Raw genomic sequence first — 21,680 nt, 5'->3', positions numbered from 1 at the left:
AAATACAGCCCAACCCAGATTACAACTGATCGGAGATGCTCCCCTGACAGCCAACTGCAGCTGTAGTTTGGGTGTGGTTGTATGGTCCCTGTTCAACAGACAACTTATACCTTTGTGACACCAGCCTTCCCTATGAGACATGTAACCTTATATTCTTGCCAAGTAGGAGAGGCTGAGTGGAAGAAAGCCCAAGTTAAAATCTGGTTTGGTAAACTTTAATGACTCAGGTTTTCTGCCATCCATTGCAGAGAAAACTGATGCTAACATTGTCACGTTGATTTATTTGTCAAGCACATGCAAACCAAAGGTACTTGATGTTTAACATGTTTCCATGTTTATCGCTTTGCATCATGAGATATGAATGACTAATTTTTAATGATCCACAAGCCCCTGGGTGGACGAATATGTGCTTATATAACAGCTTGCTTTCTCTAGTTATTTAACTTGAATCAATTCTGTTTAGAAAAACACAGTAATCAATACATTTGATTGATTATTCTGTCATGTGGAGGGCACTGAGGCTCAGTTATATGGCTTTTTATGGGGCAGTCAAGTGTCATCTCCACACATATTACTCATTAGCACTGCACTCATCTTTGCCCCAGGAGTCTATTGAAATGGTCATAAAAGATATGGATATGACCACAAATGCTGCACTTGATCAGTGACCCATATGGTTAACTTAATAGTGAGGCACCCTTTATACCGTGTTTATTAGTTGCAAGCCTTTATAAATGGTTAAAAGTTCATTTATGAATGCTTATAGATCAGTTATAAGACGTTAATAAGGAAAAGCTTATTGTTCATGAAATTTGGTGTGGTATGGTTTTCAGACGATGACTCCTAACATTGGGGATCCCCTGACTTTTCCTCATGAACATCACATTTGGTTTTTGGAGTGACTATTGGATGTATTCCAATGAAATTTGGTGCAGACATTCATGTTCCCCTCAGGCTGAATTGTAACTTTGATAATCCCTTCATTTTTTTATCTAGCGCCATCATCAGGTCAAACCTTTCATTTGTCCAATATTTGGATTATGAGCAAATGCCTGCATTCCCAGTGGCCTCAGCTGCACTTTGTGTAAGGTGCTAGCAAATGTCAACATGCTAACACGCTAAATGAAGATGGCAAACATGGTAAACATCAGCATGTTAGCATTGTCATTGTGAGCATACCCTAACTACATACTACAACTACAATAGCATATGGAGCGTATGCAAGGGTTAGGGTTAGTAAAGCCTCACAAAGCTTCTAGCATGTAGACACAACCTGGCAACCCGAAGGTTGTTCTTAATGATGACTGACCTATGAAGCATAAGTAAATTATTTAAAGCCATTAGTTACAATGTATAACACTTTTTATAAGTGATGCCTGAAGGTAATAATGTTCATTTTAAGGATGTCTATCTCACTATAGTGATGACAGCTTTTCCAAAAAATGAAACTATGTTGCTCCACTGCAGTCAACAGTGATTTTCTCAGTGCTTTTGGAAACAGTCGTCCGTTAGTAGATTATAGTTATTAATTTTGTCATGCACCGTTTGTTCCGTCAGGGCAGTCTGCCCGTTTGTCCCCATCCACATGCTCGATGGGGTGGAATATGTCTGCATGAAGCCACGAGGCCATCTGGTGACGCGGAACAAGTGGCATTGCCAGAAAAAATTAAAAACACAAACTTAATCCGGCCTCAAACTGTCCATCCATTAAAATGGTCTCTATTTGAGTCTGTCATGACAGAATCAATCCTCCCAACGACAGAAAAGAAAACGAGACCAAAAAGCTGCTGTCACATCAGGCTATTTGTGTCGCAATGAGCAGAAATCAGCCCATGTAAGGCAACATGTATACACAGAAACCAGTCATGCGTAATGCCCAACTTGACTGAATGTAGCACTAACAGATTTAAGACCCCCCGCCCCGCCCCTTTAATCTTCAAGAGATTATTATGATTCTTTATAGTGATTGATAGATAAAACGGGCTGATACATGACAGAGCATGAGCATACAAAGAGCTTTGTGAGTGGAGACATCGCCGCTGAGGAATGATGCAGAGAGAGAAGGAGGGAGATGGTACAGTATTGAGGAGACGAGGGCGGGGTTTTCCCTCCAAGATGTGGCAAACTAAAATAAAATTGGCTTCTTGCAGCCGGCGCATGTACCGTAAACTCTACCGACAAACACACAAGCCTGAACAGAGAGGGAGGATGGTGATGAGGAGGTGGTCTGAGGAGCGGCTCTTCTCTCTTAATGTTATCTTACCTCCCCTGTGAAGCTGGGAAGCTTTTGATCCTGTTTGTTTAAGCCGCAGCTGCTGTTAGTGTGTGTTTTCTCTCTGCATTTTGAATATTCCTGTTTGCTGACCGGTCTGTGTGCTGTAACATCCACCATCATCTGCAGCCATGTCGGACTCCGAGGACATGACTGAGTTCGCCAGTATCGTGGAGCGGATCGAGCGGGGCGAGGTGAGTCTCCTCCGGATGATTTATGGTCCTTATGACAGCAGCGGTCTGTCTGGCATCATGCTCCCGACAGCAGCAGCGCCGTGCTGGCCTACAGAGCTGTCAGGGGATGGAGATGCTGACTAACCCAGACCACTGCATATTCTAACACTTTCTTGATGTCACATTATACTGTATTATATTATACTAGCATATAGGCTACACTATTCGGATATTGTAACATGATCAGAGCCGAGGTATGAATAGGTTCTCTTTGATTGATTGAATAGCCTATATAGACCCACACCTATTCTATTTCTGTAACACGATTTCAGGTGTGTGTGTCTTTGCTATTCTAATCATATTAATAGCCTACCTCAATTAAATTATATTAACCATTGCTATGTTAATATCAACCCCTTCAACCCTAACCCCTTCTTTTCTACACTCTATTCTAACATTGTAATAAGTAGCAATGGACCCTCATCTGGTCTATTGATTGAATAGTCTTAATTAGTCTAATCATATTTATATCTAAATATTGACTATTCTAACAATACCTTTATACTTCAATATCATTATATTAACAATTGATATGATAATATTATATTATTGAACCATGGTACACTCCCATAATTCTATTCTACACTCTATTCTAACATTGTAATGAGTAGTAATAGAGCCTCTTCTATTCTACTCTATTCTGTTCTATTGTATTCCTGTAAAATATGTCAGCTGTGTGTAATCATATTAATGCCAACACTATGCATTTCTCAAGTCTTATGTTATAGTTTAGCCTGCCCTGTTATATTATTTTGTATTATATTATTAAGTAAGTATTCTCTATTCAGTTCTATTCTATGTCAAGGCTTCGTAGCATTAAGGCATAGGCATCTCTTCTATTCTTAGAGAAAAAAATGTGAACATAAAGAGTTTAATTAGAGGCCTTAGTCACTGAGTGTGTTGGTTAGTGCTGCAGGCAGATCACAGACTCCTGTCAATATGTGGGACACTTGGCAGCAGCTGTGTGGCGAGATGGGGCACTGAATTACTGAGGTGTGTATTAGCACAGGGAGGGGGTCTTTACCCATTTCAGACTGACAGAATGTGTTGAAATGCATCTCTCATGCTCACACAATCTGACATTCATCCATGCATGCATGAGCTGTGTGTTTGTGTGTGTTTCATGTCGGATGAAAAGAAAGGGGCAGACTGTACACGCCATTGACTCACTGGCCAGCTATAGTTGATGAATTCAGTGGTATTGTAATATTGAATATGGCCTGTCTTGCACAATGCTCTTACCTCTGTGGTGTCAGAATAATCAGAGCGAATAAGCAAAAAATTAAGATTCCAGCAAATATAAACACAACATAACTGTGGTTCTATTGTGAGAGATTCTTTTTTTTTGCGTCTTTTAGGCTACAGTATCATAAGACATACCATCACAACAAAAGACTGTACAGACAGTATGTTCCTAAAGTATCCTTCTTTGAATTTGACCTTTTTGCTGACAATGTGTGACTAAATTAGTGAAATATATTCAATGGATATGGGCCAGGGTTACACAGTCTATGGAAATACAAATTTTAAATAAAATGTACATAACATTTTCTTTTATAATGTTTTGTTGCATACCTAGACAATGCCTATAGGTAATGGTAAAAGTGTAACAAACCCTTTGCTCTGTGAATGAAAATAGATCACATACATTGAAAATGATGCAGAATTTCATGGAGCCATTTGGATGTTTTAGCTGGCTGACAAGCATTTATCCTCTCGCCCCTGCACCCATATTCAAGTAAATCATTTTACTGTTATAGCAGAAAGTAGATACTAGAAATCAGACATGATTGGAACCTCTGTTACCTCCAGTAAGATTAATACTGTGGAGCTCCTGTGTCTATGGTTTGCTGCCAACAAAGGCTGTTGGAAAAGTGAATGACTCAACAGAGTCCTAAAGATGCTGGCAGTGCCTTCAGTGACACTGAAGTGTGTGCACATTTCGGCCCGTAGATTCATTCAAACATTTCATCCACTTTATTCTTTGCTACACTTTACTTCCTAACGACATTAGCTCACTCCCAAAAAGCTGTTACATGGTCCATTTTGTTTAACCAAAACATTGTTGAGTTGACCTGCTAGGGGGCCCTTATGCACAATAAAGTATACTGCAGACCTTACCAATAACCACTGCAGCAAGCGATTAGCAGATCATAAATCCCCTGAAAGAATGAAAGGGACCCTGAGATTAGAAGAGACTGTAAAGTTATAGCTTAAATGGACCCCTTTTATAAAGTATAGACACCTTATATGAGAACAGTATAGCCTACTGTCAGACCAGAGGCTCTGCAAACCTAGTAAGCCTATTTTATATAAATGCTAAGCAAGATGGTGTGTGTAACTTGAGATATTGTTTTAACTTTAGATTTTAAGTACTTTTTGACTCTTTGATACTTCAATCACCTGTTCTCAGCAGACCAATGGACTATAAATCAATCACCCACCACCCAATTCCATCCCCTGAAGTACAATTTTAGTATTTATTTTTTTGTTGCAACTTTCTTGTCACTTCACATTTGTGAGTATTTTTGTTTCAGTACACACATGCTTGGTGCTTATGATCTAGTATTCAAGTTCTTAGCCACGCTAGCAGCATGGCACAATGGGTAGCAATATCGGTTAGCCAATCACTTTGGTCCAGAATGAAATATCATAACAAATATTAAATGGATTGCTGTGAAATTTTCAACAGATATTCATGGTCCTTAGAGGATGCATTCTAATGACTTGTGATGACTGGTGATTCCATGACTTATTCTATAGTATCAAAACCAGGTCAAAGTTTTCAATTATTCAGTGAAATATCTTGACATTTTACTAGTTGGATTGGCCAAAAAAATGGTACACACATTCATGCTTTCCTCAGTATAAATTGCAATCATTTTAGTGTTCCCCTGACTATTAGAAGGTACCAGCAGGTTGACATTTTGGTTGACATTTTGTACAGACATGTTCTCCAGCAGATGAAGCTTGCTGACCTTAGTGATCCCCTGACTTTTTATTTAGTGCCACCAGCAGGTCAAGGTTTTCACTTATCCAGTAACATATCCAAACATCTACTAGATTGACTGGCATCAAATTTGGTACAGACGGTTTAGACATTCATTTTGCCCTCAGAATGAAATGTAACAACTTGCCTTAATATTTTCTCTAGCGCCACCATAAGGTCAAATTTATATTTGTTGAATACTTTGGTTTATACCCAAGCCTTTAGCTTACCTGCAAAACCAAAGACATTCCCACAAACCTCTAAAAAAATGCTAATTAAGAAATATTAGCATAGCCTACTAACACACTGGATATGGTAAACATTACGTGCTGAACATCTGCATACATGTTAGCATTGTCAGAATAACATATGAGCATATTAGCATTTAGCGCAAATCACACTGTAGGCTACCTATTTTATCTTAATTAATTTAACATATACTATAGATAATGCAAAAGTATAAACATGCAAAATACTGCAGACTCTCAACTCTCACCTACCAATGCCCGATACAAGCACGTGAATGGGCCGTTACTATTTTACATCCATGGGATGGTCAAGTTGGATTGATGACTTCAATAAAGTTTACGAGCAGCACATGAAGGCAACATTAGTTTTCAGCCCCCTCCTCTTTCTCCCCCTGCCTGTGTGGGCCCGCCTGCATGCACTGCAGCAGTGAATTGGCTGCTGCTGATTCACTATGCGCTGCTTCTCTCAGCAGCGTCACTCTATTTAAATTTGCTCAGTCGTCGCTGTCGGCATCTTCTTCTCCCGTGCGAGAAGTTTGTTTTTAGCCTGAACAAAAAACGCCGGACAAGGTGTAGTTTTTTTTTACCCACACGTGCAGGCTTATATTTTCTCCCTCACCATGTCTGCAGAGATGCGGCGTAGCAACACAACCGCGGTAAGTGGGAGAAGAGAGGATTTATGATAAAAAACGTTTTTCGTCTCGTCATTGTTTAACAGCCGATAGCTTATCTGCTGTGCATATAACGAGACCGGGTTAAAGTAAAAAGTTAACTAGAGCTGTTAAACGTTCCATATAGTAGAGCTGTAAACCACCGCCAGTGTGTCCATTCATTACTCATTCGAGCCATTGTTTAATTTGTTAAATGAATCAATTCGCTGGGGACAGCCATTGTTCGTCTTTTCTTCTGTTTAAACTTCCTCTGTACTTCTGGGCATTGTCTTTTAACACGTGCGGAGGCGGTTTTTTCTCTAAATTATTGTTTGTTCAAAGCAGGCAGAGGATGTACTTTATTGGGATGGTTTATCAAACTACCACCTGCAATTAATTAACTAATCGTTATAATATGGGAGGACACTGAAGCTCGTTGAAACGTTTTCTAATCGTCTTTTTTAAAACGTGAGCTGCTGGAATCGTGTATTTTACCGTTTGTCTATATTTAGCTAGTTCGGCTTAATCCTGTCTTATGTAATGTATCATGAACATGGTAAAGACACCTATTATTGTGACTTTATGTAGTGCTTTTCAAAGTAAAGTTAAAGTGTATGTTCAGGTGGGATTAAAAATTACTTTGCCCTTCATACTTCTCTAAATCTATCTACCCACCTAAAATGCCAATTGTCCCACCTCACTGATGCAGAAAAATGTTGTTTTCACTGCTTAAAGTGCAGAAAATAGGCCTATATTAGCTGCGTCTGAAATGTCCTAATAATAGTTTATTGTTCCCAGAATCAAAGACAGCTGTATCCTTGTTGCCAAGCTTTTTTCAAACTGATCTGTAATGTCTTCTGTCTTTTTGTTTTTTCTTCTTCTCTGAAGAATGACAGCAGCTGTGATGGTGTCTCATGCTAAACTCCTAAATGTAAAAGTACAACTTAAAGTGTCTATGGCAGTTTTCAGTGATCATGTCTCCATTACTAGGTCCCAATCAAGAACATCGAGAGGGAGCTGATCTGTCCGATCTGTAAGGAGCTCTTCACCCATCCGTTGATCCTGCCCTGCCAGCACAGTGTCTGCCACAAGTGTGTCAGAGAGCTGCTGATGCTGAACCATGAGGACTCCTTTGATGCTGGCTCCGAGTGCTCCCTGCCGGGCAGCCCCAGGTCCAGAGTGCCCTCCCCTTCCATGGAGAGGTTAGACAGGCTTGTGAGATCAGGTGGGTCTCGGGGTAAGGAGGCAAAATTATTATTTTTTTTCTTTGTAGATTGAATAAATGTGTTCTTTACAGGAAGGATTTATTATGTACAGATTAGTGTAGGGAAGTGGATCTTGCATTTCTCCAAGGTTAAAACCATGTTGAGGCATTAGGAGGAACAGTGTTTGTGCTTTATTGTTGGGCAGCCTGATTATGTGAGTTATGTGAGCTGATGGAAGCTAATAATCCAGCGATCGTTGCACAGAATGTGCAAGTATTGAATGAATCTTTGGCCATTTGTGAAAGCTTCCAAGGAAGGCTATATGAGTTTTGTATCAGTCATGCCAACTTCCTGTTACATTGTCTTCCTCCCATTTCCCTTAACTTCAGTTTTAAGTGCTCCTGTCATCTCAGTGGCTGCATTTAACAGTTTCAGTGGATGGAGCCTGGGATTTACCTCCCTATAGAAAAGGACAAATGGCTTAAAACCATTTGTCAAATTAGGAAATACAATGTGGTTACTGAAGGCCATATGTGATTACCTAACAAACAAAGGGTAGTTCCAGTGTGAAGAGCAAGTTTTTAGCCAATGCAAATTAAAGGTTGAGAGCAAATAAGCCTATGGAAACTTTGTGCAAGACAAAATAGGCCACTATTATTGTAGGATATCTGGGTTTCACTGTGGCACAGACACTGCCCCTCCTTCCTCTCTTGTCCTAGATAAACAAGAGAGGAACAAACATAAAAAAAAATGATTTTAATGTTACCGCCTAGCCATAACATTGTCAGTCATCACTTCTTCCTCTAGTCCTACCTGCTTTTATAGGCTTCAATAAAGAGACAGCAGGGGAACTTGACAAGCTTTAGTTTTGGTCTGCCAAGAGAAGAAATGTTGACAAGCTCTCTCAAGCCCTAATTGTCTTCACTGTCTGCCTCTAATGACCTAGGGGCATCAAACATCCCCCTTAAATCTGTTTTAGGAACAGAGAGCAGAGTAGGTATTGGTTTCACTCCGCCTTTGATCAAATATACAGGCATATGTGTGTCTTGTGCACACATACAAAGCACATCTGTAAGCTCCTTTTAAGGTATTTAAACTCTTAAAACCAAGCTAAGCTGGAGGGAGGGAAAACTGTGGTTGACGGGGGTTTGCAGGTAGCTAAATTAACTTGTCACAACATTTTTTTTTTTAAGTTCTCTGCTGAACACTTGGCACTGTTGCACCCAAGATTGAGCAGGTCAATGTCTAAGCCTGAAAACCGTATGATGGGCCACAAGGCTGCCTTTTTGCCTTCTGAGAGCTCTGGGCTACACGCCATTCCCGCAAAGATGTCTCATTTGTCCTCTTGTCCACAAAACCAGAGTTGTGTTCAACTTGCATACTCTATACTAATTCCAAGCAGGTTTTTGAATGTGTAGTGTGTTCATACAAATTTATACTAACTGCAAAAGCCGTATGACAATTGGTCATGCTGTATATAATCGGTATGTAGTATGGAATTGGGGAAGAACTCTGGATATAAATAGCCACTATATTGATGGCATTAAACGTTTTACTTGTGCTTTAACATTTTAAAACTATTTAAGTTCGATGTTGAAGATAAACACTCATGCAAATTCAGTAGCAGACTCTAAGCAGGTTTTTAAGCAAAGGCAAAAAAAAGTAGTCCAAACAGTCAGTATGCATACTCAAAGAGTGCATTAATGTAGGAATGAAATGGAGTAGCTGCTTACAGCTGGAAGAAAATGCAACTTATTGTGGATGGTGGTCAAACAGCTCCACGAATGCAAAATAAGGCTTTGGGTAGTTTTTAATAGGCATTAGTATTCAAGCTGCAGTTTGACGTCTGATGGTGCAAGCATTTTATAATTGTCATAAGTATGGATTTTTGACATAAAAAATGATTTCCTTGAGTCAGAATGGTTGACATCAAATGTGTCTAATCAATAGCCCCTACTATATGAAACTGAGTGACATTTGGTGTACCTGGTATCCATTTAAAATGCCAAGTATCTTCAGAGCAACTCTGAGGACCAGAGCTAAAGAGATCCCCACAGTACAGTGAGGTGAATTACTTTTTGGGAGCTATTCAGCCATTCATGGTACAACACCACTGAGACCGGGCTCTCGAACACAGCCTCCTTCATTCAAACTCCCCCCTTCAACCTGAATGAGTTCATTCTTCACTGGCAGGACTGCATTTGTTTACGCAGGAAATATTCAGATCCTGCTTGTTGAGTAAACAAATCTCGCACATTGCTGAAAGCCAGTTTGTGCACAAGGACAACTGTCATTGCTATACTCTAATTCTGACTTATTGTGAATTGATGCATTTAACAGAATTTAAAAAAAATAAATAAATAAATAAAAATTCATTTAACCAACATTAACTATTCACAAGTTTTGTAAGTGGAATTCTTTTGAGGGATTATTTAAAAAGGTTGTTCCTGTGTTAAATGCATTTAATCAGCAGATTACAAAACACAAACTCTCTTGTGTGTTAAGAATATTTAGGAAACCTCAATGTATGTTATGAGCACACATACTCCCAAAACGGAACAACCAAGTAATTCTGCTGACCGCCACCAACACTGGGAGATCAGATCATTGGTAGCCATGGTGACGTAACCTGCCTGTACGGAATGAATGAGGGATTAGGTGAAGGAGGTGAAGGGAGAGAAAGCAAAGACTTAAGGCTATATTTATCAGTGTGCAGCTTGGACGAGCCTTGCTGTGCATGGACAGAAGGAAAGGCGTTACTAAAACTTCATCATGTTTCTTAACTTCATCTAATTTTATGTTGCCGGAGCTCAAAACAGCGCATGATGCAATATGTTCAACAGCTAACTCTTGATAAGTGCACTGTAAAGTTGGTGTTGGTGCGCTTAAAGGAATAGTTTGACGTGTTGGAAAATATGGTTTGTTTTTTTGCCAACAGTTGGGAGGAGAAGATGATACAACTCTCAATGTATGTACGCTAAATATGAAGTTACAGCCAGGAGACGCTTAGCTTAGCATAAAGAGTGCAATTCTCACCCCCCCCCACGTATGCCTGAAATCTGTAATTGTTGAAACAATGGGTGTTTAATTTTAGACAAAAGCGAGCTCCTCATTTCTAGCTGCTGAACATCGATTTTTGCCAGCTGAAATGACAATTATGGCTGGAAGATTTTATCAGCTAAAGTAAGCAAGCCGGGATGTAGTTAAAAAACCGCTGATGTTTCCAGATGACTCATTTTAAAACATGAACACTGTCAGAGGGCCGTAAATATTGAGGATATCATGATATAAAGACTGAGGCCAAGGCTGCATGTCCAATGGGAGGGGTTTAGTAAACAGTCAAATTACAGGTTGTGTCTAGTTTTGTTTAATCTGTACAAACCCTGAAGTGTAAAAGGCTGGTGTTTTTGTTGTAGTGCTGGAGAGAGCCAAGCTAGCTGTTTCCCTGTTTCCAGTCTTAATGCTAATTGAGCTAAGCTAACCGTCTCATGGGTCTAGCTTTATATTTAGCAAGAAAGAAAAATAATTACTATTTTTACAGTCTGAAAAAAGTGAATAAGCATATTAACCCAAATGCCAAACTATTCCTTTTTTAATGCAAAATATGGTCTGACGAGTAAACTTATATTTCACTAATGTCTCTGTTCGCATCTGTGTGTGTGTGTGTGTGTATATATATATATATATATATATATATATATATATATATATATATATATATATATATATATATATATTATATATATATATATATATATATATATATATATATATATATATATATATATATATATATATTAAATGCTGTTTTGTATTTCACTCACTTTTTTTCCTTCAGTTTACTTTTAAGTTGGCTTTGTTTCTCGAATGTCATGATGTTTAAAAAACAAACTGGTTTCTCACTTCACATTATGTATTGTTTCTTTTTTCTTGTTGGTCTCACCTCACTTCTCTGTTCATTGCTTGCAGCCACAGTGCGAAGGTCGTTTGGCGGTCGAGGTAGACGTGGCCTCCGTGTTTTGAGTAGCTGTAGTAGTGAGTACAGTGTTACTAGAACCCCTGTTAAACCCTAGTTTGGTTCTACCTTTTTTCTACTTAGTCTACTTCAACCCTGTCAACATGACCATACAAACTCACGCCACTGGTAAGATATAACATCTATTTTTTTTTAGGAGGATTACTGTAGTCGCTGCATTTAACGTTGTAAAGTTATTTCTTTGTTAGACACCTAATGCCAGGTAATAATGGTTTAAATTAAGTCATATACCCCTTTTTTTTTTAAATGTCCACTGAGCTTAAAAGTGATCTGATGTTTTTAAAATCAAGATTAACAAGGCATTTAAACATAGTGGTAAGAAAAGGCACAAAGCTTCAGGTTATTCTCATCTGCCTTTTTTCAAACTTTGGTATTTCATTTTGTAAGTAGGAAAGTGGAATGGTGAAAACCTTAAAGCGACAATGAGTCAGCATGCAAGGAGGCAAACTTAAAGAGGAGTGGAGTAAAGTAGGAGAGATGAGCATCAAAGGGAGGTAGAGTCCTTGACAGGGAGTTTTGGCAAGTGGCAAAAAGGAATTGAAAGGAGCCAAGACTGCAATTAGTGAGAAAGGGGTGAGAATGTTTCCTAGGAGTTGAATTAGGACAGGAATGTGTGTGTCTCTTTACACTTGCGAAACTTAGCATTCATTTCGTAAAACATGTTGGCAAGTAAAGCTGCTTTATTGAGATGGAGAACTGTTGGTCTCTGTTTCTGAGACACACACACACACACACACACACACACACACACACACACACACACACACACACACGCACACAAAACCTACAATATGTTTGGGCTTGCTAAGATTCTTAACTGGCTTTTACAGACTGATATCTGTGTTCCTTTAGGGTGCTGTTTATGCTTCACTTGACAATCATTAGTGTTTGAGAAACAGTTTAAGAATGCAGACCTGTTTCAGCCTACTGCTAATCATTTTGGGCATGATGAATTGACAAGTGTCAGATTGCCGGCCAAGTAAAATAAGACTGAATACTAGTTTTGTTGGTCAGATTAGGCCAACTAATGCAGTTATTTAACATGCTCAGTGGATGTTTTTAAGAAATGTCATTTTCTTCTGTATTTAAAGCAGAGATTTCTTAATAGCCTCGGTATATTAATCCCCTCAAAGAATAGACAATAATAGGAGCTCAGCTACCATGAAAAAAAAACAGAATAGCAGCAAACAATGATGTTGTGGTGTCATCAATAACGGTATCATTTTTAAGAAAAGAAAAGCAGGAGAGAATAAAAAGTAAATTCAAACCTTAAGTGATTTATTATTCAACCTTTCGGAGAATGGATTTACATTACACATGTCCTGGATTTCCTATTTATTATTTGTTTTTGTTTTTTTTGTTTTTTTTAAAGATTACAGTCTTACTGCTAGGCAGCCACTGACAGAAACAATTGTAAATACAAATGGATAGCAAAAGAACATTCAACAAGCCTAAATACAGACTCCGGTCACAGACGCAGATTTATATTTGCATTAGAAATGAAAAATGAAATGATAAACTGTGCCTGGATACTAAACAAGATTCCCTCAACTGTGTGACGATATTCATTTTTAAATCTTCATTTAAATGTGCAGACATGATCGCGTTTACAGTATAACTTTATAAAACATAAAATGCTCCAACAGTTCAAGCATCAAACGGTCTTAAGATTTGTGCAAGGGGGGAAGAAAACCAAGCCCCTTTTGCTGCGCAATGACTCGTCAGTTTCTGCCTGTGACTTTACGTCCCTTTGCAGATCTACAAATCAGCATATGCACTTTGCTGCAGGCATCTCCTGTCTGCTTTTTGTTCGCTCACTCCTGCTGTACAGACCACAGAACCGGAGTCAATGTGCAAACATGACACGCACATGAATAAAGCACCGCATACATTCACTCAGTCATCATTCATTGGTTTAAATATGAAGGTTTTCTGCCAGACTCCTTTCATCCAATGACTTTACTCGTCTTAATAAGATCATGTCACCTTCATGACCATCTTCAGACTAAATTTTTCATCATACCGTTACCACACCACAATGTCATATGAATTCAGGTAGGAAGGGTAATCAATGTGTGGCAAACAAAGCTCAGTAGTTCAGTTTGTTGTCAGATCACAGACAGATCTTACCTCCAGGTAGTAAACTGTCAGTCTTCAGTTCTCTCCCATCACTTGTTTACCCGGCATGCCCTTGGCCACACACACACACACACACACACACACACACACACACACACACACACACACACACACACACACGTAGTTTGTTTGCTGTTCTGCCACTGCTTTTCCCTCAGCTGCACCTTTTTGTAAAAGTGTTTTGAAGTAGTTGTCCTGTATTTCGCTTACCTGAGGAGTGTTTGATTTAATTTTCAGGTCCTCGGAAACGAAGTGGAAATACTGGCTTGCAAACTGAGATAAATCCAGCACTCCTCGCTTCCCCTGTGTCCCAAAAACGTGAAGCAATATTTTTGTCATTTATTTTGCCGTGTAATGACTTCAGTTTGCTGGCTTTGAGTGTGTGCTAACCGTGTTTTGCGTTCCCCAATGCTTGCATCTGTGATGTGACCTTGTGTAACAACTCCTTGTTTCCACCTCATGTTACTGTGTTGCTGCTTTGTTACGATGCTGCTGCATCAGTAACAAGCACAATGTTGTGAGGAACTCTTAAAAGCAGTGTTGCTTTAAGAGGAGTTTTGTCACATGAAAATAAGTGTCAATGCTTTGAACTGGACATATTAAAGTTCAATTGCAGGACATTTTTATTTAAAATTGTAATTAATGTAATTCAGTTGGATTGCTTGATTTTGAAAATGCTGTGGTTTGTCATATTTCTTTACTTTCTTGATCATTCCATTTTAGGAAAGTATAATTTCCTTTGTCCAGATCATTGTGAACACTTGCATACTCTTCACTCCCGTAGTAAATGTTAAATGACTTGCAGTGTAACATTGATTTCTCATACAGACAGTGTATTCTCTATAAGCTCCAAGGATGCCATCTTCCCTATGACTATCCTGTATGTCATTACTTCCCCAGTACTCTTGGAAAGTCTCTCTTCCTGGACTTATTTCCCTGTAATGACAACTACTCAACTATTTGTCTGTACTGATGTTTTTCTCCATACATCCATGTCCTTATGGAGCAGTGGTCATTGTGGAAATAAAGCACAAAGGGAGACATACTGAGGCCCTATTTGTGAAAGATTGACATTTCAATATGTGTTATCAAAGGCATTTTTTCCTTAAGATCATACTTGGCAAGTCATGCAGATGATGTAATGCTGCTTTTGTGAATCTTGGCCCAGAATGTGTTGAACACAAATGGGGGTTCACATTTGTTCAAAGCCCCTATTTGAGTCTCTTGGAAACTATGCCTTCAGTGGAATTTAAAGTCAAAGGACATTGTTGTTCAGATGTCAGAATAGGGCCTCAGACAAGATTTGAAACTGGGTGACCCAAAGCAATGAATCTATATTACGCATGATCTTTTCTAACTTGTCCTCCTTCGCTCTGCTCCAGGCTCCATCTCATCCCCGGGATGGCGCAGAGGTTCTGTGACTCCTCGGGTCACCACCATCCCATGCCCGGGCTGCCAGCATGACATCGACCTTGGTGAGCGCGGCATCAGCATGTTGTTCCGTAACTTCACCCTGGAGAACATCGTTGAGCGCTACCGCCAAGCTGCCCGCGCAGCCATCGCGATCATGTGTAACATCTGTAAGCCTCCACAGCAGCAGGAGGCTACAAAGAGCTGTATGGACTGCAAGGCTAGCTACTGTAACGAGTGCTTCAAGCTGCACCACCCCTGGGGCACACCCAAAGCTCAGCATGAGTATGTCGGTCCCACCACAAATTTTAGGCCCAAGGCAAGTATCGTCTGTCACTGCCTTGTGAAGGCTTTATTTTTCTCTAATTATCTGTTATTTCCTAAAGACACCCAAACAAGATTTTCACTCAGTTGGACTATGAACATCTCTCAGGAGATAAGTTGTCACGAGTCAAAAATAAACATTACCATGTATAGGTTTGTCTGCTCAGTCTTTAAATGGTTAAATATTTAGGAAGAATTCTGCTGGAAATCTTTCACTAGCTGGTTTTCCTGATCATTAATTGGCTCTCATTTGTGGTAGCTGGCCTTCTGATTAGGCCTCTTAATAGCTTAAATCATACAATAGAAATATTCATGCAAACGGTCCCACTTTGACATAATCTAATCCGAATATATGTGGAGTTTATTTCATTATATATTACACTTATCTCTACATGTGGAGGCTCTGTGACTGCTGAATCTGATTCCGAGATCTTAAATACTTTCAATATTTGAATCCTTGTTGGAATCTTTACTGGCTATGTCAATATATTGCATTGCTCTGTGCAATCCCTTTGTTGATCAAATGGCTAAAATATTCTAATGAGGATCTTGAGTGTAAAAGGCCTGATTTCAGTTCTATTTTAAGACACTTCAGGAAATGGCTCACAGGGAGCTGTCTAGATATGTTTTTTTTTTTTTTTTTTTTTTTAAGTTTAGGCCATCTTCCTGTTTCACTTCAGCTGGTTTTTGATCACTGTAGAATTTTTAACATTCACTTTATGCACATATTTTGTCTGTGATTTTAACTTGTTCTGTTAAATATGGCAGGTGCTCATGTGTCCAGAGCACGAGATGGAGAAGGTGAACATGTACTGTGAGGTCTGCAGACGACCCGTGTGTCACCTCTGCAAGCTGGGAGGTTCCCACGCCAACCACAAAGTCACCTCCATGAGCAGTGCCTACAAGATTCTCAAGGTACCACATTCAGACACTTTAACTCTTAAGGCTCTTAACTCTAAGAAAAAAGAGGTCGGCTACTTGTGAGTGTTGGAGGTGTCAATTGTATACACTGGAATTGTTTTGTTGCCGTCTGTGACCAGTCATTTAGAGTGTAACACAATACTGTCTTAGGGTAACCAGGATTAAACTGAGCTTGAACATAACGCCACTGTTAACAAAGGCTTGAAATGGAGTCGTGGCCAAGCAAAGCAGCCGTGGAACTTAGAATGATGGATGTTTATGCACTGAAATTGCCAATAACAACCATTTTGTGATGATATTCAGTATATATTGATTCTCAAAAGTCCAGCCTAGTGTCACTAGATCTACAGAACTCAATTTAATAACCTGAAATGGAGTAAAGGCCTTTTGTTGAGTTATATCTTCCCATTCAGTGTGATATGTGTTGGGTCATAGCTAAACTATTAACAAAAAAACTTTAAGAGCAGGTTTTTTGTTGTGCTGTGCCGCCCACTGACTGATCTCTGAATCTGTCATCGTCTGCTGTAATATTAATGTTTGGCCTGTGCTGGCATGCACTAGGCCGTAGATATCAATCTCTCTTCTTGTAGAAACTGAAACCTAGGCTGTCTAAGCGGGTTAAAACTAATTGGACTCACGTGTGTCAGATTTTTGCCACTCAGTATAATTAATTTCAGTCAGTTTCAGTGTTTGCTGCAGCTTATGTGAAGACAAAACTGTCAGGAGATTGTGTTTTGGGACTAACTGGTTGCTAGGATAGCACTACGCAACACAAACTAACATCAAACCTTTAACACAATATGTTTAAGTACGGCTGCGCAATATAAGGATATGTGGCTAGATATGGTCTTACATTTTGGATATCGTAATATGACACAAGTGTTGTCTTTTCCTGGTTTTACAAGCTGCATTACAGTAAAGTGATGTAATTTTCTGAACTGTCATAGCTGTTCTATTTTTTTTTTTTTGCCTTTACCACATTATGATGATTATTTGTCAAATCTCATTGTGTAAATAATATTTTGTTAAAGCACCAGTTGTCAACCTTACAATATCTGCAATATCAAGGTATTTGGTAAAAAAGTATGGTTATATTTGATTTTCTCAATATTGCCCAGCTCTAGTTTTAAGTGAAATATATTGAACAGTAATTTCATCATGTTGGCATGAACACCCAGCGTTGTGGACTTGATGCAAGGTGGTTCAACAAGTCGAGGCAGAATCTGTGTGAAATTCAATCTGCTTGTCTGTGTGTTGACACAAACACTATGGTGCTTGATATTTAATGAGACATTTTGTTCCCCATGATTTTTGTATGCATCGTCTTAACAAATTGTTGGAAGATGTATCGGATGTCCTGAACAGTCCCGGAATCCTTTGCCAGCCAGGAAATAGTTTGGGTTTCAATTGCTTTGAACAGTAATGCATATCATTGTAATGGGGAATGTTGTTTGACACACTGCACCCATGGAAACAGGCTCTCACATACAGGGTCATACAGGACACTCTGCACATGTCCAGAACAGCTGCAGTTGTGAATAGGATATAAGATGAGAGGAAAATGCTGTGACCCATGTCAGAGCTTGGGAATGTGAGCACCAAGTATAAATTGGTAAATCCCACTCTATTCCTTAAATGGCAAATATTTTAATGAACTTTTGTATGTATGCTATGTTAAGGGTGGCAGATATCCCCTCGGTTGTGTTAGTTATCTTATTTGTCTTCTTAGTGCTGTGTCAGTGTGTGCTTCAGAATTTCAGGACCTTATGAAACTCACCGTATATGCTGCTGATCTTTTCTCTCAACAGGAGAAGCTGGCCAAGAGTATCCATTACCTCATCAGCAAAGAGGACCAGGTCAGGACTCAGATTACTGAGCTTGACCTGCTCATCAATCAGACTGAGGTGAGAGAGCTGACTCATGCTGATGCAGGTCCTTTTTTCACTCCACTCCCATAATCACATCTCTTATACCCCCTTCAAATCGAGTTAGGTTGATAGTTACAGAATACAAATATGTATATAGCTTTCACAAAACCAGTCAGTTAAGTTGAGGAACAGTTGCTCCTTTACAAAAAAGGAAGGTCACTAAACAAACAGTATGCAAACCACACAAACAAGGAAACAGAATTTGCCTACTAGTTTCCCTCCTGCATGTCTGGGTTTCAGCCTCTGAGCTTGTTCCCTTTTTACTTTGCTGCTGCTCCTGAATAGGTAGTGTTCAAATGCGCCTTTTTGTTCGATTTTATGTTTTGTAAGAGGAGTGTGTGTGACAGATATGTTTGGGATGCTCTCTTGGTTTGAACTTTTTTTTTTTTGGTCTGTTAATCTCTCTCGCTCTCGCTCGTGCTCTACCCTTTTAAGCTTCTACTTGTTTGAATATTTCCTAAAAATGGGGGTGACAGACAGCATATTCTTAAACTTTTAACTGTTTCTATCTACCTTCTGTAATCATAATGTGGATTAATCATAGTAGAATACAGTAAAATTGTAACTGTACTCTTGCCTCAATACTCTATTATTGTATAATAATAATAATAATAATAATAATAATAATAATAATAATAATAATAATAATAATAATAATAATAATAATACATCCAAACAAGGATAATGATCACATGAATCACAAGTTATAGGCTGACGCTATACGCTGGCCCTTCTGAAGACATGCTTATAGTGTGTGCATTTTGGGAGGAATATATGAGAAGAACATTTGATTTGCTTTGTACAAATTGATAACAAAAATATCTTCTTAAAGGAAAATGGCCAGCTAGCGGAGCGTCGAGCCAATGAGCACTTTGAGCGTCTGTTTGAGACCCTGCAGGAGAGGAAGTCAGAGATGCTAAGGTCCATCGAACAGTCTAGAAACCGACGTTTGGACCAACTTAAGGCTCAGGTATGAAATACCAGGAGTGAGTTTTATTTCTGCTGAGTATCCTCTACATGCATGCTTCCTTTACTCACCGTATTACCTGTAGAAAAATAAATCAACCCATGAAGTGTATGTCCTTAATCATTTTCCTTATGTCTGACTAGGCGTGAAAAGGGGGCTTATTTTATGGGATTTTTTTTCTGAGGATGCTGTTCAATACAAAGCCACCTGTTTAAATAATTGGAATTACAAAATGTAATTGTAAATGCCCTGGCTTTTTAATAATATTTCCCAGGTGGAGGAGTACCAGGGCATGCTGGAGAACAGTGGTCTAGTGGGCTACGCTCAGGAGGTGCTGAAAGAGACGGATCAGTCCTGCTTTGTACAGACTGCAAAGCAGCTACACATCAGGTACAGTAGAGCTGGGTGATTCTGACATTTGAACTTAAATAATGGTGAGGAATGTAATGGTACTTTGGTAATGTATTGGTGATTTCAGAGGATTTTTACATCCAAGATATACATTTGTTTGGTAATATGGATGAGGCCAATCAGTTATTGGTTAATTTCAATCAGAAAAGTTAAAAAAGTAAGTTAAGTATCATGTTAACTGTAAACCTCCTTTTTTTACGACCCGGAAACGGCAACAATTAAAGTCCTGAAAATGTATTTTCTCAATCAACTTCTTTCCCTGAGTTGATGGGGTCATGACCATACAAGTATCTGCCAAAGTTGGAACGGTTTGTTTATTCCACATGAGAGATGTCTGTTTTCCTCACTGTTTAAAGTTATGCAGGGCTAAAAAAGAAGAGTGGGACGTTACATCCTTCTGAGAAACGATAGGAATTTAGCAACATTTGATCAAATAATGAGGACAGTAATTTTTCGCTCATGTTGCCAGCACTGCCAGTCTAATCTGATCAGGCAACACCAACAGAGTCCAGATTAAGTTTTTGAATGTTAAAGAAAACAACAAAAGATGTTATTTTTCCTGGTTGGTTGCTTATCCAATCATGAATACTTGATTTGAAACAACATTTCCAGGGTCCTTACACAATCCCTAAATAAATTGTACTAGTTCTGTAAAACACTTAAAATCTAAGTAAATGTCAGTTGTGATTTGGAATCTGCAAAGTAGAAAGAAGCCAGCAATTAACATTACCTATAAAATGTTATCTATAAAACGGACAGTGCACTTAAGCATCTCTCTGGTGTCTTGGAAGGGTTCCTCCAACCTAATAACAGGAAGCTGGGCCGGGCCTGACAGAAGTGGTTATTCACAGCTTTCACCACTAAAATCCTTAATGTAAATTGCAGTAATTTGTCAAATTAATAATCATCTTGGTAATGATTGCGAGATATAAATTTACTACAAATTACAGAAGCCAAACATGATCATTTAACAAGCTCCACGGTCACAGACTGAAGTCTGTTATGACTCATGTTGTGTTGCACATATACAGTTTATCATTAGCAATGCCTTCCAGTTTCCCAGTGGATTTCACAAGTGGGATTTGGTCTGTTTATTTTAGTGTTAAGAGCATCCATTTGATTATGCTTGGCTGACTGGAGTGTGTCAGGAACAGACAAAGCTACGTGCACAGATTGCACGTTAACGAAAGACTTAGTGTCCATTCAGTGCTGTCTTCTGCTCTAAGCTGACTAATTGATCTCCATTAGCAGCTTTCGATAATTGAGAAACGTTTTCACTGAAGAGCATGATCCTGTGGCCTTTACACTTTTCTCCTGTCGACAGGGACTTGGTTTTCAATCCTCTTTTTCACTTATGAAAGTCAGAGTACAAGATTAAATATGGTAGAACACATCTGAAGGGGAAAGTTTGTCTGCGGTGAATAGCTGTCCTATTTTGTATCTTTTTTTTTTTTTTTTTTTTTTTTGTCATTATTTATATATATTTATTATTATTAAAATCTGTGTTGCCCATTCACAAACTTGTCCTTTTCATGAATATTTACCACTGCCATCAATTCCAAGTATTCCTATTGGCTTGAAATTTTACATTTGCGTTTGCATGAAGTGGGGTAGACGCTCCATATTCATGCGCCATCTTGAAATACGTTAGCCGGTAAGGGACATACAGGACATGCTGCTCCGCCTTTCGGGTTTTCTCTGTCACATGATAAACTCACAGATGCTGCTAATGGGTATCGTAGCTTCCCGGCCCCGGCAAGTTTGAAGAAGGAAACATGGAGGACCACACATATTCAAAATCCAAATTTCAGGAACAGGAGTCTTCTTTTTCACCCAGAAAAAGAAAAAGGATATTGAAAAGAGCAAGAGACCGGCGTCATCAGAAAAAAGTGCGAAGGCTACCGTAGCTGTAATACGTACTTTGAACTGCGTGGTGTGAGAGAGTTG

The 21,680-nt window shown here is 39.0% G+C and overlaps 2 protein-coding genes across 10 annotated transcripts in view; both read left to right on the top strand.

The window, feature by feature from the left end:
* Positions 1-15,690, top strand: part of pggt1b (protein geranylgeranyltransferase type I, beta subunit) — a 34,197-nt gene extending 18,507 nt beyond the window's left edge. Inside the window, exon 10 of the transcript XR_004106630.2 lies at positions 15,674-15,690. The gene's annotated coding sequence lies outside the window, so the exon portion shown is untranslated. The remainder of the gene's footprint in view (positions 1-15,673) is intronic.
* Positions 2,075-21,680, top strand: part of trim36 (tripartite motif containing 36) — a 33,505-nt gene continuing 13,899 nt past the window's right edge. The window contains exons 1-8 of one of the 9 annotated variants that reach the window (XM_035992147.1): positions 2,075-2,466; positions 7,383-7,629; positions 11,567-11,632; positions 15,155-15,501; positions 16,275-16,421; positions 18,236-18,331; positions 19,188-19,325; positions 19,597-19,712. In XM_035992147.1, coding sequence (XP_035848040.1) covers positions 2,404-2,466; positions 7,383-7,629; positions 11,567-11,632; positions 15,155-15,501; positions 16,275-16,421; positions 18,236-18,331; positions 19,188-19,325; positions 19,597-19,712 — 1,220 coding nt within the window. In that variant the 5' untranslated portion in view covers positions 2,075-2,403. Of the gene's footprint in view, positions 2,467-6,155; positions 6,399-7,382; positions 7,630-11,566; positions 11,633-13,933; positions 14,091-15,154; positions 15,502-16,274; positions 16,422-18,235; positions 18,332-19,187; positions 19,326-19,596; positions 19,713-21,680 lie in introns of those variants that run through there. The other 8 variants (XM_035992169.1, XM_035992158.1, XM_035992168.1 and 5 more) reach the window with 8 other exon arrangements.

The sequence above is a fragment of the Sander lucioperca genome, chromosome 2 (assembly GCF_008315115.2).
Source record: "Sander lucioperca isolate FBNREF2018 chromosome 2, SLUC_FBN_1.2, whole genome shotgun sequence".
Lineage (NCBI taxonomy): Eukaryota > Metazoa > Chordata > Actinopteri > Perciformes > Percidae > Sander > Sander lucioperca.
Note: the sequence above shows the minus strand (reverse complement) of the source record. Positions and strands in the feature narration are given on the sequence as shown.